Source organism: Drosophila suzukii, chromosome 2R (assembly GCF_043229965.1).
Source record: "Drosophila suzukii chromosome 2R, CBGP_Dsuzu_IsoJpt1.0, whole genome shotgun sequence".
Taxonomy (NCBI): domain Eukaryota; kingdom Metazoa; phylum Arthropoda; class Insecta; order Diptera; family Drosophilidae; genus Drosophila; species Drosophila suzukii.
Window position 1 is genome coordinate 7,883,769 of NC_092081.1, and position 18,232 is coordinate 7,902,000.

General features: G+C 36.0%; 2 protein-coding genes across 5 annotated transcripts in view; one reads left to right on the forward strand and one right to left on the reverse strand.

The window, feature by feature from the left end:
- The window catches only part of Galphao (G protein alpha o subunit), a 36,591-nt gene extending 20,774 nt beyond the window's left edge, over positions 1-15,817 (reverse strand). The window contains exons 1-4 of one of the 4 annotated variants that reach the window (XM_017074497.4): positions 15,666-15,817; positions 13,942-14,216; positions 1,287-1,471; positions 525-685 (exon numbers count right to left, since the gene is read on the reverse strand). In XM_017074497.4, coding sequence (XP_016929986.1) covers positions 525-685; positions 1,287-1,471; positions 13,942-14,059 — 464 coding nt within the window. In that variant the 5' untranslated portion in view covers positions 14,060-14,216; positions 15,666-15,817. Of the gene's footprint in view, positions 1-524; positions 686-1,286; positions 1,472-4,697; positions 5,196-13,941; positions 14,217-15,458 lie in introns of those variants that run through there. The other 3 variants (XM_065863831.2, XM_065863830.2, XM_017074498.4) reach the window with 3 other exon arrangements.
- Positions 15,818-16,460: 643 nt separating this feature from the next.
- Positions 16,461-17,710, forward strand: LOC108009646 (succinate dehydrogenase assembly factor 2-B, mitochondrial). The gene is made up of 3 exons (XM_017074150.4): positions 16,461-16,592; positions 16,648-16,829; positions 16,890-17,710. Exons 1-3 carry the CDS (start codon positions 16,575-16,577, stop codon positions 17,158-17,160), a joined length of 471 nt encoding a protein of 156 aa, XP_016929639.3. The 5' UTR covers positions 16,461-16,574; the 3' UTR covers positions 17,161-17,710.
- Positions 17,711-18,232: the final 522 nt, after the last annotated feature.

Consider the following 18,232-nt stretch of genomic DNA (forward strand, 5'->3'; position numbering starts at 1 on the left):
CGTATTCAACAGTCATAACGATGCAGCTTAAAATACATTTGATGAAAGGCCAATCGTGATATGCCAAAGCTAAATTTAGCCAGGAAAGCCAAAGAGTATTGAGTTTCAAATGGCTTAGATATTAACAAAGAACCTTGATTTAAGGGAATGTTGGGCCTATTATACAATAAAATAAAGTGCCGTTTTAATTGCTTCTCTATATAAATATAAAAATATAAGAGTATATAAACATATGTTAATTGTCTGGGAAAATGCTTACAACTCATTAAATATATTTATATTTATATATTTTAATTGTCTGGTAAACCTTTTAGAGCTCATTAAATATTAACATAAATACCACAAAAACCACATTACTTTCAATTTTGCTGTTTAGCTGTTTGGCCGCCTACGTGTTTGCAAACTGATTAAAATAACACGATTTAAAATAATTCGGCCCCACCATCTGCCCATCTCACTTCGCAAACCCATTTTTCAAGGTGGCCGAATGAATTTGCGTATATAGGGTATGATATTGTACTCACTATTTAGCGGAATCGTTCAGTTGGTATTCGTTGCTGCGCGAGAAGCACTCCTGGACACCGGCATCCTGCCAGAGGCGTTTCATGGCGGCCAGCAGTTCCTCCGAGAAGGGTTCGGTGTCGTGCATCCGCTGGCACACGTCGAACACCATCTTGGCATCGCTCTATAGGGAGGAAGGGAAGTCCCAGTAAAAATAGTTGAATAAAAAGTAGAGAGAATGCTATAGTCGAGTGCCCCGACTATTAGATACCCACTACTCAGCTTTTCAACTTCAAAATAGATATACCTTCGTGTAGAGGCGAAGAAAACCTTATGTTTACATTTTATCTACTTTACATTTTACACTTTTCTACACTGGCTGTGTGATACGGGAGTAAGGTCATTACTTCTTAACTAATGGTCTGCTTTTAATCATTTTTGGAGTGTCGGTAGGTATTGACAAGCGGAATAGAATACAATTTAATTGAAATTTAAAACTTTGAAAATGTGGGTGCCACAGATTTGGGCGGTTTTAGGGCGTTATAGTGGGCGTGGCACCCTTATACAATAACCTTCCACTGCGAAAGAATCTGTAGAATCTGCATGTCTAGTCCAAACTTGCTAGTTTTTATAGTGTTCAAGATCTCAGCACAGACAGTATACCTGTATATACTTTTTAGGGTTGGAAACCCATCCTTTTACTTTCCAACGAATCGAATATACCCTCTTTCTCTATGAGTAATGGGTATGCAAATCCACTGAATGGCGACTCATTGGGTACTTACCTCCCGCTCGTTATTGCTGTACTGAATACTTAGGTTTGGCATCGCGCGCAATATTGCAACTAATGATTGTATTGTGTTGCTGTAGACAACCGGTCGATATTGTTTAAAGTCCTCCGCAGTGAAGCCGCTCTCGTGAATGATTTTCATCTGTTTGACTATTGTGCTCTTGCCCGATTCACCGGCACCTAGAAATATAAGAAAAAATGCAGAATCAAGTTAGGGAGATAAGTATATATATAGTATATAGATGGGGTCTTTATGCGTCTGGTTATGCGGTTATCGGCGCCGACAAAAGATCTTAGAGGGTTGCAAATATTTATGCTGCGTTTAGTTCTCGAGCACTAAATGTCTGTGCTTTGTATTCCTCAAGTAGGGCTTAATGGCCTTTGAGCATACACAACCCACCCACATCGTGATTGTGATTATCATTATCATTATCATCATCCTCTGGTCGCCAATGTATCATCTTGAGATGCCCGTCGGCCAAAAGAAATGAGAAAAACGCAAATGTTGGGGGTTTGGGTTGGGGGTACGACTATAAATGGCAAACAAAGGATTAATTGTTTGGCCCTGGTCATCTGGCGACTATATAGATAGACTCCTTTTTTTTTTTATTTGCTCGTCTCCAGCTTGAAGGATTTGAAAGCTGCAATTTTAGCAGAATTTCCATCCAATTGAATGCAATTTGTTAATTGAGTGTCTGGTGAAGGGGGTTTTGTGATAAACGAGATAATCGAGATGGCTGAGAGCTCGGCTGGAAAATTGCTTAGCCTAGCTGTCCTTGGGAAAATGGCATAATTTGATAAATGGTAATTGCATTCGGCTATTTTCACTGCCCACTAGAGCTTAATCATCTTTAAGAAGATTTGAATGAAACGCCATTTGTTGGGTATAATATATATAACTCTTTTGATAATGTTATTGCCACATATTCAGATAATACAATACAGTACTTTAATTGATTTAACTAACTTATGGGGAAATTGATAGTCCAAAGCATGTTAGAATCTATACAACATTAGAGATATTTATAAATACAATTTATTAATAAAGCATTCTAGTATATACCTATAATATTTGGATGATATACAAATGAAATACTAAAAAGATATATATTTTGTTGTGGTTATGAATGGATGCTTTATCATAAACATCTTCCGTTAGCCTTTTCTAGATTTTGAAATCATGAATCAATGTAAAGAGTTCATTGTCCACCACTTGAAAAAGTTCACACGTCTTTATGTAATTTCAAAAATAATCTTTGGTAAGAACTCCACCAAAAAAAAACTATCTGAAACCGAGGAAAATGTTTAGATTTTGAAAACGCAAGAGCGCAAGATCATCGAAACAGGGATATATCCCTATTTTGTTTATAGAGGCGATCGGGGGACTGAGTAGGCACCTGAGATTAATGTTTTGTTTGTGTGGAAATCGAAGGCAAAGTGCTTAAATTTAATGCCTCCGTGGATGGCAGGAAAACAAAAGAAAAAGATATTCGGCCAGCAGAGAGTGAGATAGAGATTATTATTATGAATTCTTGGATGCGCACGGCAGAGTAAGAACAATTTTTTTAAATAAACAATTCCAGTACACCCGAACACACACACGCAGTGGGTGTTGCCTGAAAATGAACAATTTTTGTACTGAAACACACGCAAAACTGTCAGAAATTGAAATCTTTTCCCCCACTGCCAAACATTTTGGGGCGAGTCCGAAAGCAAAAGAGGAAATTAAATGAAATACACGAAATGTAAACAGCGAAATGGGGCTGTAGCTGGTGGAAAAATGGAAAATGCAGCCGGAGATGAGAGCTACTGAAAAGTGTATGAAAATGTGGAAATTACTCATTTGGCCAGCGGCATAAGCAACAAGCAACGAAATGCAATTTTCCCTACATTTTCCGCCTTGATTAACAGCCCAAATTTGGTCAATTCTCCATATTTTTTTCTCGCTCGCTTCGAAATGCGGAAAATTCACAGAGGTTATTTATGCCAATGCAATGTCTATTTTTCATTTTCCTTAATGCCTCCCAGCGGACATGTTTATTATGCCCGCTTATCACAAATCGGAATCCAATTGCAATTACAATCAACTGCCATATATTATTCTACATATGTACATATTTTCCATGACTCTTACACACAGATACACACACACACACACACACCCTCCATTCGATTCACCCGCAAACAAGTGACCTTGAACTTTCCGTCTGATGCATAAAAATATTATTGCGATTATTAAATTTATGGCATTGCACTACTGTCGCCCTAAGCACAAATCGAGAGGGAACTGTGCCAAGAAAATGGAGGCAAAACTGGCAGTTCCTGTGCCAGCAATCGATATAGAGTAATTAAATAATTGATAGCAATAACTGAAGAGTCAAGTTATCTGGGAATTATTTATGGGTTGGCCTAAGTACGAATCAGGATGACTTTTGCATTTTATACGATTTGTTTATGTTATGGTTTATTTTTGCTCACACATTTTTGTGATATGTGGATTCAAACGGATGGAACAGTTTGGTATTTTGCAGATCAACTTGGCATATTTAGTAGGCAAGGGTATTTTTATTTTATTTGAGGGGAGTAAAAAATTATACTTTCAATTATTATAAGTCTAATGATGACTACCTAGATTTGCTAATAATTAAAACATTAAATCCAACTGTTAGTAGAGACTTAAACAATTTAATCTTCTTAATTTTACATTGGTTTTATTATGAATACACTGATAAACAAAAATAAAACACAGTAGATACAAAGATTTAATTATACATATGCAACTATTTAGTTTAACAATTATATTTGTTAATTTAAAGAACATTAACTTTGTTATAATTATGAAATTATTTTTGTAATTACGTAAATGTTACTAAAAAAATAATATTTTCTACCTTGATTTAAATTTTTTTAAATAAAGGCATGTCATTGTTGTTTTCGGTTGAATAATCTGTTTTTGTAGTTATTTCAAAAATAAAATAATGTATGATTTATAAATAATTCTGTGAGTTAAGGCAAAATAAAACGATTGATTTTCCAAATTCAAATGGCAAGATTAACCTTACATTGTAACAGAGTTTTTAATAAGTAACGCAATTATTTTAAGGGAAAAATAAAGCCTAACGGTCACTTTTGGCTTAAAAAAAATATAATCAAAATAAAAAGGGACCTCAGGGAGCAATGTTAGGGCCAAAAATAGCATATGTCAAAGGCCAAGGCTGCACAGCTAAGGGCAAAAAAATGTCCATGCTCCTTTTAAGGACATTTCAGGGGTTTAATGAGCAGCCAGGGCAGCCGTTAAGTATGCTACACTAATCTTGGCCCAGCCGCGAATTAAATATTCAGGTGGCTTTCGCCTAAGTTCCCTAAATTCCCTGGGAAAACTGGGAACGGGAACGGGAAAACTCACCCAGCAGCAGGAGCTTGATGTCCTTTGCCGCCTGTATGCCGTCCTCCTTGAGGTTGCGCTCGATGAGGCGACTCCTGGCGGCTGCGGCTCGCTCCTCGGCAGACTGTGCGCAGCCCATGGTGCGTATTGCCTCGACGCAAAACGTTTTGAAGGTCGTTTGGTATCGGCCAACTCAATGGCCGACTACGATGCCAGCGAAGAAAACCAGGTGTACAACGTGTGGGTATTCGAAATCTGGGGATCTAACTAGGTCTGCTATCCGAGAATTGCGGTCTGGTCACTTAACTTTAACCTCCAGTTTGATTTGCCAATTCTCTATGGGTTTTTTCATTCACTTTTAGTCACTCTTTTTTTTTTGTTTTTTCAGATTTTTACTTTTATCTTAAATACACTGTTCTTAAACACACTGCAAAATAGTTATTATTATATCAATCAACAATTCAGTTTTGTTTTTATCTGCGCATTTTGTTTTGATCCGCTCGGATAAAGAATCTCAAGGATACGCGTTTTGACCGCTAACGGTCGAGTCCAATTGTAAACTGAAAATTCCGCGTGTCCAAGAGCAAGGAAATTCGTTACTCGCCGCTCGCGATTGCGGGAAATTTTGTTGTCTTTGGCTAGGAAAAATAGTAAAAACTAGAAACCAAGAGAGAGAGAGAGAGGGAGAGCGAGAAAGAGAGCCAAAGCAGCGAGTGGAAAAGCTCTGGGCGAGGGCTTTCTGAGCCAAGGAAAAATGTGTAATGAAGGAGCGTGTTTTTCATTAACCAAAACTCGAAGTGCGTACAAATATGGCAAAAATCAATAATTTACTATGATCATTTTAGGGTTTTTACCCTTTTGTGTTTAGTTTGGAAGTTTAAAAAATATATTTAAAATTTTTTTTAATTTTTAATTTTAATGCTATTTATGATTAATAGCTCTATTATCGCTTAAACTTCTTCACTTTTTGCCTTTTAATTTTTTTTTTCACGCGTTGTCTTACAAGTGGCCATAAACAAGAGAGAGGGAGTGAGAGAGAGGGCTGGAAAATGGGCACATGCTGACGCAAGGAGGCGTTCTTTTTTGTTGTTTCAGCCAAATAAGAAAAGCACAAACAAAACTTTTCTTTTGTACACTTGGCAGCTATTTGTTTTTGTATTCCAGCAGGCCAAAATGATTCATGCGTTTATCCGAAAAAAAAGGGAGAGAAAAGGGGGAAAGAAATTTTTTCACAGATTTAAGCGCCAAACTGAATTGTTTTTAAGACCTTAAATTAACACGTTTAGTTATTACAATTTATTAAAATATTTAACACTTTATTTTCTGCGTTTTGTATTATTTTAAGAACTTTTAATTAACGGTTTCTAGCTCTCTTTTGTGCGAGTTTTCCGGAGAGCTGGCAGAATTCAACTGAACTAACGGAACTGTGTGCCTGGATGCGCTGGAAGTGCGCTCTCTCTTTCGTTTTTTTTGGTGCCGCCCAAAGAGGCGAGCTTTCTCAGTATACACGAAAGCTCAGAGAGAGAGAGAGAGAGTGGGAGCAGGAAGTGAGAGCGCCTGCGCCTGCGCCACTGGAAAGTTGGAGAGTGCAAAGCAACGAGTCTGCGCAGGACCAAACCAGCGAGTGGCCGCAAGACAAGGACAACCCCAAAAGCAACGAGTGCGCCCCCGCGATTTTCGTTTTTCTTTCATTTTTATTTTCCTTTTTCGTTTTTCTTTTCTTTTTTTTTGTTTGAGCAACTTAAAGTGGCTTTGCAGTTTAAATGGAGAATGCCATTTGCTACCCTCCTCGCACACAATTAAGTCGACGGCTTTAGAACTTTGCCACGTTTATGGGCCAAGCCAAAGCGCATTAGCACAAAACAGTTGGCCAGCAGCAGGATCTGCCCCCTCTCGCACTCTCTCTTTCTCTCTACGCCCCTGCATAACGGTACAGCGGAAAATAGAGGAAAATCACCATTAGATAAAACAATCGCATTGATTCGATTGATGGGATTCTGTCGACGGAAACTTTGATTGAATGGTTGAATTCAATGGTTCGAATGAATACCTGCATCTGAAAATCTAGATTATGAGCAATTCAATTAACAGTCCCATCAAATATGCCATTGAGCGCCAATTAAGAAATTGACTTGCCCATCAACGGGCGAAATGTCGGCAATTATTTATGCTTAATGGTACAGTAGAGGCCGGTTGCCGTGGATTTATGGTCCACGCTAATGGATCGTAAGTTTAGAATGGGGAACACCTTGCGGTCTTTAACCACAGCCAATTTATAGTGCCCCCAATCAGTTGTTTCAGTTTGTAAATGCATACAAAACATTTCTAAGCATTGTTATTAAAATTAAAACATCTGGGAAGTATAGGAATTCTTTTAAAAGTTCTTATATATGTAGGCTATCCTAACCATGAGCCGCAATATTTTGAAATGTATACCAAATTTTTTTCTATAGAAATCAAAAAGACCCCATAGATCCTAAGTGTTACTGATTTTTAATTTCTAACTGATATCTTATTTATAAGACCACAAATATCCTAAGTGTTACTGATTTCAAATTTCTAACTGATATCTTATTTATAAGAACAAGGGTTGAGCTTTCTTACTGCGTCTTAAATTGAAACTCACGTGTTATTATCGAGTATTACAGACCTTTTGACTCTTGTCCAATTCCCATTTACTTGATTACATAATTAATAAGCTGACAACATCATTATTCAACTGCATTTGTTTCTCAAATTTCCCAAAAGTTCGGATAGTCAATGTTTTGTCCAACTGTTATTATTTTACCTTGAACTCATCTTCTTGCCAATTAAGTGCTGACATCCTGATTCTGAACCTATGACAAGAGGCAATCAGGAAGTTTTCCGGGCAAAGCGTGATTTTCCGAGAAATTCTATCCCCACCGCCTTTGGAACATGCGAGGTTGGTTAAAGGCGGCGATAATTACCTCCATGTTCCCGTGTCAAAGGGTTGTGGGAAAACAGGCAATTCGACTTTATAGACGAGCAAATGGCGTGATAAAAACAAAATGTCAAAAAAAGGACAATAGAAAGTGCACGAACTGCACGGAGAAAAATAACGAAAATTGGAAAAGAAAATAATTAATAAGCGAATCATAAAAAACCAACTTCCTATTTTTACGGGAAATATTATTTACATAAGTATTTATCTATCAAATTATCTTTCACTGGGACTAGAAATTTAAAAATATATGATGTTTTTAAAGACGTGTAAAATAAAAATTGAAATTTCCTACTAACAAATATAGTCTTTTCGTCTAAATAAATCTAGTTCCAAGTTCGAAAATATTGGTAAAGAAACGTCGGACTTTCAAACAGTGATTTTGAGAAAACGTATTTGAACTGCGACACTCCAGATTCTACATATTTTAATGACTTATTCGATCGATTTGAAATTTTGGAAGTATTCTAGACATATTACAAAGAAATATATTTTTCAAGTGTTCAAGACCTTCCTCCCCATTAATCAAATGTGAGCAATGTGACTTCGAAGCAACCAGAAAAGTCAACAGAATAAAATCTGTACACATAGCTGTGATATCTTCTTCATAATTGATGGCTTTATAACATAGGTTTTGAACATGCGACGTTGTAGCACCGATTACACTTTAAAATCTTTTAATATTAGATGGCAATTCAAAGTGACTTTGACTTGTTGAGAAGTCTGCTGTATTTTTAATGAAACTGTTTGAAATAGGACCACATGTATTGCTCTGTGTAAAATATTTGGAATTCAAAAGGGTACCCCTGTTTTCACCTCGATGCCCCAAACGAGCTTAATTAAATTATCACTGTGCGAATATGGACCACAACGATGGAAGTACGGAAAAAAAACAATGAATGGGCAAATGAAATTATTGAATGAATTGGGTTCCAGAAGCAGAGGGTGAACTATGTATATACAATACACTTTATAGGGCGGGAAAGGGGGTGCCGTGAAGGCAGTAACCGCAAACCGCAGCCAACGACAAACGGCAAGCAAATTGACATCTTTTATATGTATATTCTTTTTTTATCACGCGAACTCTTCGCCTCTTTGGAATGAATGACAGGCAGCGGCAAAGTGGAGCACTTGTGCACTTGTCTGAAACAATCTGCACCTCCCCCCCAAAACAAAACGAACCATCCAACCATCCATCCATCTATCCATCCATTGCCATTTTCCATTTCCATTTCCATTTTCTGTGCCGTTTTACGGGTCGCAGGTCGCGGGGCCTTTTGGCACCCGGGCGACACTTGACTCTGCTCAATTAGGTTCGATTTGTGCTGTATTTGGCATCTTTTATAGTTTATTTAACGAGCCTGTTTACTGGCATTTTGTGGGCTATTTGGCTCCGAGAGTTTCGAGAGTTTCCAAACTTAATTGCTTCGTTACATTTGTTTGGTCTTGTAGATTGCAAGGGTCATCGAATGCTTATGTTGACTTGCCATTAAACAACATTCAGTTGAATAATTAAATTTTTTTTTTTATCACACATTTCATTTTCTTTCATATAATGTTAAAAAAGAAACTTTTTATGCGTAAGCACAGAATATTCTACATGTAAATATACAAAATTCCTAATTATTTCCTTTGTGAATCATCTTTAACTTAAACTTTACTTAAATATTATTAAAAAACTGTTTTATTTATTTAAGAACATGGTTTAATAACTCTTTATAGATATCATTGCAGGATCGCAATCCACATTTTTTTTGCTATGAATCCGCCTTTTCACCACATATTTACAAGGAATGTAAATATACGAATGGCATTCCCCAGTTTAAAATTTTATGACTTCCTCGTTTCATCAGAAGACGTTTTTTATAGGTCTTTAATATGAAAAGTAATAAGTATACTAGACTTTAGGTAAATGCTTTTTAAAAAGGGTAAACAAAGTCGCAACTCTTTCATATACTTTCTTAAAAATTAAGCTGTTATCAATAACTAATGCTAGAAGGCTACTACTTTCTGATAGCATAGGAAATATTTTATCATCGGTAAGATAAAACTAATTCCTGCTAAAGTAAAGTTAACTGGCAGTCACTAAAAACTAAAAGGTAATGGTAATTTATTCTTATCTTTCCAAGAATGCCTAGTTTATTTGCTTAAGAACAGCTTCTGTTCTTTCCTAAATATGTATATCTGATATCTTCAAGAGTTTGTAGTACCTTTATTTTTTTAGTTCTTTCCGCTTCAACATTTTTTTCCCATTGTTTTATGTAGCCATATCACTCAGCACAAGGGCCCACAAAGTGGCAAACAAACGAGCATCGAACGTTTCCTCAATAACCTTTGGCTTGAAAATTATGCCTCAAGTGGCAGTTTCTTCAAACTTCCGCCAGGAGGCGCCACTCGACGGGGCGCAGGGCACAGTGCTGTTGCGAAGTATGCAGCCACACCCAGGACATGTACACGTTTCCTTTCACTCCCTTCCGTCCTGTGCCGACCATTGTTTCGTTAGTGTTTCCTGGCCGCCATTCGATGCTTCCGCCTGCCATTCGTCTGCCCCTGGAACCCCCTTTCCACCCACTTTTGGGTGAGCAAACCCCCTCCCACCCATTTAACAGGCCTTGTTGCAACATGGCTGCAATCCACTCCTCGCCACTCGACTCTGCTCCTTGTTGCTTGTTGGGGCGTTTAAAAGTTTTGCCTGATTGCACAGAACAACAGCGAGTAACTGTGGGCGAAGTAATGCGCCTACACAGGAAAAAAATGTGATAGAATACCATATAATAATTAAAAAATTAGGTACTTCAAAATGCATTTAAATGTAGAGTTTTGACTCACATTATCCATTACATATTGTCTACTTCAATCGCATAGTTTTATGTTTGTCCAAACATATGTTTATCATAAAGAAGTCATTAGAAAATTTTTATTACTTAAGAGTTTAATTCCAAAATCCTTGCCGCAAATTCGCTTTTTTCATAACTAAATTAAAAAAAAAAATCATTAAACTAAAGTAGGTTTGCATAGATATCTAAATAAATAAAAAGGATACCTACTTTATGTTGCTGTTCTAAAGAATTCGCGTTTTATATTTTTGTGTTCTTTGATAATTTTAAATTTGAAAATGTAAATCAATACGCGAATTCTTTGAAATTTTAAAACATCTCCTTCTGAAGAATTTACGGTCGCCTTTATTTTGTGTTGCTGTTCTAAAGAATTCGAGTTTTACATTTTTGTGTTCTTACATCATTTTTAATAAGAACATGTAAATCAATACGCTTATTCTTTGAAATGTCAGAACATCCTCTTCTGAAGAACTTACGGTTGCCTTTATTTTATGTTGTTGTTCTAAAGAATTCGCGTTTTATATTTTTGTGTTCTTTTATCATTTTTAATAAGAACAAGTAAATCAATACGCGAATTCTTTGAAATGTAAAAACATCCTCTTCTGAAGAATTGACGGTTGCCTTTATTTTATGTTGCTGTTCTAAAGAATTCGAGTTTTATATTTTTGTGTTCTTACATCATTTTTAATAAGAACATGTAAGTCAACACGCTAATTCTTTAAAATGTCAGAACATCCTCTTTTAAAGAATTGACGGTTGCCTTTTTCGCCCCAATTTAATTATCCATACTTTTTTGTATAACACCATTCATAGTATCCAAAAAAGTATTTATACCTTTTATAATAAAGAACAGTTTTTTTATGTATTAAAAAAAATTTATTATATTTCTTAGGTAGCTTTCTTGGCACAGTTTTTATTTTTAAAGAAAAATGTAACTTGTTAAGGTATAATTTTCGAACACAGTTAGAACTACTACCAGTGTAGCAGTTTCAGTAAGTAACATGTTTGTTTGCCATGTTAAAGTGAAAGAGAAATTCCCGTGTATAGTGCAGCGTTGTCCTTTGTCCTTTGTCTGCCTGGCTGCCTGCATCCTTATCTCTTTTTCGGGGGCGAGTCAAAGTCAATAGGATTAACTGACATTTCAATGTCAGTGGCGCAACCAGGCTGGCAAACACTCTGACGTGTCCCAAAACCACGGAGCACCCTTGTCGCCCACTGACACACACGTGCGATTGTTTCAATGTCTAGTGGCGTCGATTGCCTTCACTCCTCATCGCAGGCAGACGCACTTGGCCAAAATCTAAGGCTAAGGCTAAGGCTGAAGCTGCAGTCACAGATGCACTTGACGATGGGATTGGGGCTGATGCCGAACAGAGGTGGCAAATAGTTTGGGACACTAGGTACAACCAAAGGTCATGTGCTCAACAAGACTCTTCTCTTAATATAACTAACTGCCAGACAAAACTGTTAATGTTTTAAAGGCTAAATTTCCATATGTTTTCTAGATTTCAACTTTAGAGCCCACTTTTAGTTTACACCATGGGTAACAAACTGTAATGTTAATCTAATGTAGGTTTCAAACTCTAAGTTTCCATAATTTTTCTTAGTTTAAAACCTACGTTTAGTTTACCATGATGTTAAACTAACTGTAACGTTAAACTAAAAGTAGTTTTAAAACTCTTAGGCTTAAAGCGTATTTTTAGTTTACCTTGCTGTTAAACTAACTATAATGTTAAACTAAAAGTGAGTTTAAAAGTCCAAATTTCCATACATTTTCTAGGATACTACTTTTAATTTAATATGATGTTTAAATACCACAATGTTAAATAAAATGTAGGTTTAAAAATCTTAATTTTCTAAAGTTTTCTAGGTTTCAAACCTATTTTTACGTTAGCATGTTGTTAAACTAACCGTTATGTTAAATTAACAGTAGTATATAAATTCTAGAGTTACATACTTTAAAACCAACTTTTAGTTTAACATGAGGTTGAGAAATCAATTCCTAGAATATTTCAAAATTTATGAGTATAAAAATATTTAAATAAATTTTTGTTCTTCCCTAAGTTAAAGTCAAGAAATTCACATACGTTATAAATAAAGGAACCTAGGTTTAAACAAAACATAAATGTTTTTCATAGACTAGATCTACATTTCGTTCAAAACCTTATAAAATATATTTATGGAAACTGTAATGCATTCAGAATTAGTTTAGATTTATCCATTTACTTTTCTAAAATAACACTCAATTAAAATGTAAAGATCCAATAAACTTTAAGCTTGTTTAGATAACGCATCACACATCTTCCTGTTTTTATATCTATACCATTTTTAGACGTTGATGCACTAAGTACCAGTACAAATAAGCAATGTATCATTCACTTTTCCTAGGTAAATTATAATAGTTTTTTCAGAACCGCATGGTAGCTATCCCATCACTACCGCATCGAGTGGATCTGAACCACTCGAATCGAGGCGAGGCTCCTGATCCACAAGCCACATGGCTCCTCGAAAGTGTTTAGTTTTCACACTCGCTTGCCGCAAAGGCAGATGCAACTGTTGCTGCTGCCATTGTTTATGGACTTGCCTGCACAGTGGATGGTAGGACCATTTTATTTTGGGGAAAACCATTCCACATGCAACACCCGAAAGTTGACCCAAATTACTACAATTTCGCCTTGGCCAAAAAACACGCTAAGAATAGTTTTGTCATTGAGTCCATGCATCATCGGTAAAACAGAGTGGAATAACCTTGAGTGGGTTTTTTTTATGGGCCAACAAGTCGTTACTTTTAAGTTCTTTTTGAAAAAGCATGCAAAGCTTATCAAAAAATAACTAATAGTTAAGGAAGTTGAAGAACAACTGATAACATTTTAAGTAAATGGAATATTTTAAATTATTTTTACTAAAAACAAAGAATCTAGAAAATGTAAAGTTGACTAAGAGTTGTATAATAATTTTGGAATAGTAGCTTTTATAAGTTTTAGGTTCCCTATTATTTCTTGAGCTTTATAGTATAGAGAAAAAATACCTGTTGTTTCATAAAATTTATAATGAATTTCCTATAGGAATCGATTTTATTTGGTTTTTACTTTAAATTATTGGTATATTAAACCTTTTTTGAGAAAAGTATGTTAATTTTGTACATTATTAAAGCTAATTAGACTTTCTTAGTCGGAAAATGGAAATAATTTCCACGAATCATCTTGGAAAAAGAAATTAAAGATCAGGTAAAGTACCAATTTACGTATATTGAGTATTTCCGACACCTTTTCCAATAAATATTCCCCTATCTATCAGCACATAAAACCCAAAATAAAATTCTCCAACGTTCAAGTGCTCCGGATTTCGGCAACCGATAAACCAGCACTTTCTCCCAAAATAGAACAATAGAATCAAGTGGAAAGGTAGACGCGAGGCAGAATTTTCACTTCCGGTGAGGGAAAAGCGAGGGGTAAAGTGCACTTACCCAAGAGCAGGAGCTTGATGTCCTTGGCCGCCTGGATACCATCCTCCTTCAGGTTCTTCTCGATCTGTTTGGATCGCTGTATGGCGGCGCGTTCTTCGGCGGATGTGGTGCAGCCCATTGTGATTTGGGGTTTGGATTCTGTTTCTGATTCGGTTATGGATTTGGATTTGGATTTACACAGGGGTTCTTTTCGGTTTATGGGGTTTTGTTTTCCAATTTTCCTGGACTTCTTTTCTTTTTATCTTATTTGCTTATGTACAGTTTTACGGTTTCAACTGAAATGGAATATTGAACCCATCAACAATAACAAATGCACGGGTCAACGGGTGATTCACTATAAACAGGGAGCAATCGATAAAGGGAACCAATGAAAACCAAGGCTGTTTACTCTATACAGCTGTGTTCAAACAATATGTGGTGTTTTTTTTACGGAATTGATAAAAAGAAAACATCATCCAAAGGAAAACCTGGGAAAGCCTAATTACTTTGAATGTATTTTTAAGTACTTTTTTTTAATGATGTAAAATGATGTAATGATGTAAAATTTAATAATCCCTTATGTTTTATCAAATGTTTGATCTGAAGTTATATTTAAAAATATTATTTTTGATTTATGCTTTTAAGCACAGCTGTATTTTCATTTGTAGAATGAAATTCTAAGAAAAAGCACAGATATCCCCTAATTTTATTTCACTGTATGGGTTCAGCAAGGACTGGGCCTTATTATATGGCCGCCACTGTACGTCCAATAGGGCGCGCACTGTTTCAATTATGTTGTTTTTGGTTTTATCAGCAGACGCAAAGTAAAAATAAAAGCAAAAGCATTGATAGCCAGCTAATTTGCATATGGAGCATGTTTGTGATATCGATACAGAATTCATCAATCGTGCTGATAAGATAAATCCAGCAGATAATGATGGATCTCGATAAGGTTGGGTAATTTATCATGTAAGTGAATTAGTCGGGGGGCCAAAAATCCATATATTTAAGCTTGGTTTTTGGATTAGGATAAGGTTTTAGGGTTCATTTTAGTTTTTAGACATTAGAATTGGGCATCACTTGTAAAGGTTTAATTTTGCAAAGTTTTTCTTGTTTTTAGATTTGTTTTAAACACTTTTTTATTTCATCTTTTTCTGGTTTTTCCTTATTTGTTATATTTTTTGTGTGTATGTATTAGGCGTGGGCGTAGGCGCTAAAAAAGCGCCGGCTCTTTGGAAAAAAGGCGGTGGGTTGTTCGGGAGTTTTCTTTCGAGCGTTTCCCTTTGGAAAATTAAATTATGCAAAAAATAATGCCGTTTTTATGCAAACTGTTAACCATTTCGAATGTATAAATTTTCATTTAGTTTGTCGCTTTTGCACTCACACACTCGCACGCGCACTCACTCACACGCACACGCACTACGCACTCTCACGCGCTGCACACGCCACACCCCCCGCCCACTGGGCCGCCACCGCCCACCACCCCCCGAGTTTTCCTTTTCCTTTTTTTTCTTCTTTTTTTTCAGCTTCACATTTACCACCGCCTAGTTTTCCAGTCGTATACACACCGCTCAAATGTATGTGCGCGTGTGTGTGTGTGCGCCTCTGTTTCAGCTCAACGTGTGTGTGTGTTGGTGTGCAGGAGGCTCTCTTTTGCGTTTGGTTATTCTTATTGGTTCCGTTCGTTTTGCGCTCCTTTTTCGCGACTCGCTTTTGTTGTTACTGCACCGATCGTGATAATTTACCGTTGCACTTGCCGAGCACTTGCACTTGTATTTTTGGCCGCAGTGATATTGGTAAATTGCACTTTTCTAGTGTGCGAAAATCTAGCTGCTCTCTCTCGCTACGTTCGCTCTTTCAAACTGCTCCGCAACCGAGGCGAACAGCTGTTGGCGGCGGCGGTGCGCAGCACTGGTCGCGGCGGGGGTGGGCGCTGACCAACACTGGCCGCAACAGCTGCTATAATGTGAGCTTACAAATTATTTATATATTTAATATTAACAATAATAATTTAAAGATTTCTGAAAAAAGTTTTATAATTGTAAGCCACTATTTTTGTTCTAATCTAACACATCTTTTTTTCAAGTAAGATCGATTCTGCTAAGTATTGTTTAAGTGATTAGGGTTTTTATAGAATTTAGTGAAAAAGTGATCCCTTATTAAAAATAAATGAATAATAGGAAACCAGTACCTATAACACATATTTGTCTGTACTTTTTCCTTTAATAACCTGTTGGTGTTTTATACATTATAACAACAAACAATGTAGTAAACAAGTAAGGTATTTTAAAAATCTTAAATTTTGTATTTTACTATTAGGAAACAACAATAAAAGTGAACTAAAAGTTGTAAATCAAAATATATATATCTCTGAGTTTATATATTTTAAATATTTTTATGATCACACAATCTGTTTTTAGTAAGGTTATAACCAAAAGTCCTTTCTATTCCTCTATTTTTTTTTTATATTTAACGGTAACGTCATCTAGCATTTAATTTTTATAGCATTTTCAAAATCTGTTCATATTTTCCAGCACTTGTTATGGTTATCCCTATCGATTTTTATAGCAAGTTTCTATCGTTACTAGACAATTAAAGAACTTTATTTACCAACACTGTCGTTATATCATTGTTTTGTTTATTGAAATACTAAAATGTTGCGGCCAATTTTGGTGAGATTACAGACCCAATTCAATCAGAAATAGTTAATATTATATCGTTCTATAGTTCACTAAAGTGGCCCGTCGCCTGGCGCTACCTATGGTCGCCCAAAATCGCTGCGCCAGCAATTTGGACAAAACTGAGTATACTACACCCGGGGAAATTGTGGACTACGATGATCCGCCCCATTTGCCAGTTCCAGAATATCCTGTTCGTCCTGATGAGCCCCTAGAAACACGCAAGCAACGGTTATATCATACTAAATATATTTTAAAATCTTAGTTATAATGATCTAATCACCATTCTAGCCTCTTGTATCAGAGCCGAAAACGTGGAATGCTCGAAAACGATCTTTTGCTGAGCACTTTTGTGGCCAAACATCTGAGGGATTTCAATGCCGAACAGACCGCCGAATATGATCAGTTAATCAATGGAGTCAGCAACGATTGGGATATATTCTATTGGGCCACCGAAACAAAGCCTACACCACCGCAATTTGACACTGAAATAATGCGATTGTTAAAGGAGCACGTCAAAAACCATGAGAAGGTACAAAGGATCAGACAACCTGATCTATAGACCAAATAACCCTACTAACTTTATACCCCACACTATAAGAATGTGTATTAGCTGATGCATTACTGAACTATTGTATTTTGAAGGGTTTTGATATTTAAATATGAGGATATTAGCTTATGTAAAAAATAATTTTGAACCACTTGTTACTGTACATTTATTCCACTTTTTTCGGATGGAATTTTAATTTACTTTTTAACCACGAACACAGCTATTATACTCTCTGTTGATAAAATGCGTTTCAGAATAAAAATCAAGTGTTATACCAAAACAATTTCTGTAACTAAGAAAATATTGCATTAAAGTATATTTTACACTTTTTCTAAATTAAAAAATTCGTTAACTAGTTAAATACCCATTTTGAAGACATCCCCCATTCAAAACACATTTCCGCCTTCCTGAAATACACATCCATACAATATATTTAAACGATTATCCAGTTAAATTGTATTCATGCTTTGCCGTATGTGTGTATGACCAATCTTGTATATATAGATTAAATTGTAATTTGCTTAATCACTATAGCGAAATATTACACTTAAAATGTTCATTAGCTTTTGCTTAGTCTTGCCACAATACACAGGATGGCGCGGAATCCATCGAAAATCGCAGAAAACACGGAGAATTTGAACGCGGAAAATCTACGTGGGTGTACACCAATTAACTATGGGATTCGGTTCTCTATTAACTTGCTAATTAGATGATTGAACAGTTTTGCACTAGGCTAGCTAGTCCACTTCAATATCGATTCTAGATTTATTTTGGTATGACGTGTGTTTTTAGTGTTTCTGGCGGTGGAAGCGAAAAACAAATAGTTAAATCCGTTTCAATGGTCGTGACGCAGCACAGTTCGCCATTTTAATTATACATCATAATATTACACACTTTAATGCTTACAGAGGCTATATAAAATATATGTTAAAAGTTATTAAAAATCACGCTAAACCGAAGGCCGCAAAACGCATCGAATCCTTAGCAAAATCGAACAGTTAAAAGAACGGCAATTATTTTTCGAAATGGGCGAAACAGAAGCCAGAGGCGCGGGTAAAAAAAATGGTGAGAACGGAAGTAACAA

Excerpts from the sequence above, each read along its gene's own strand:
- LOC108009646 (XM_017074150.4), top strand. Across the intron at positions 16,830-16,889 it reads CTAGAAACACGCAAGCAACG|CCTCTTGTATCAGAGCCGAA; the intron begins GTTATATCATAC and ends TCACCATTCTAG.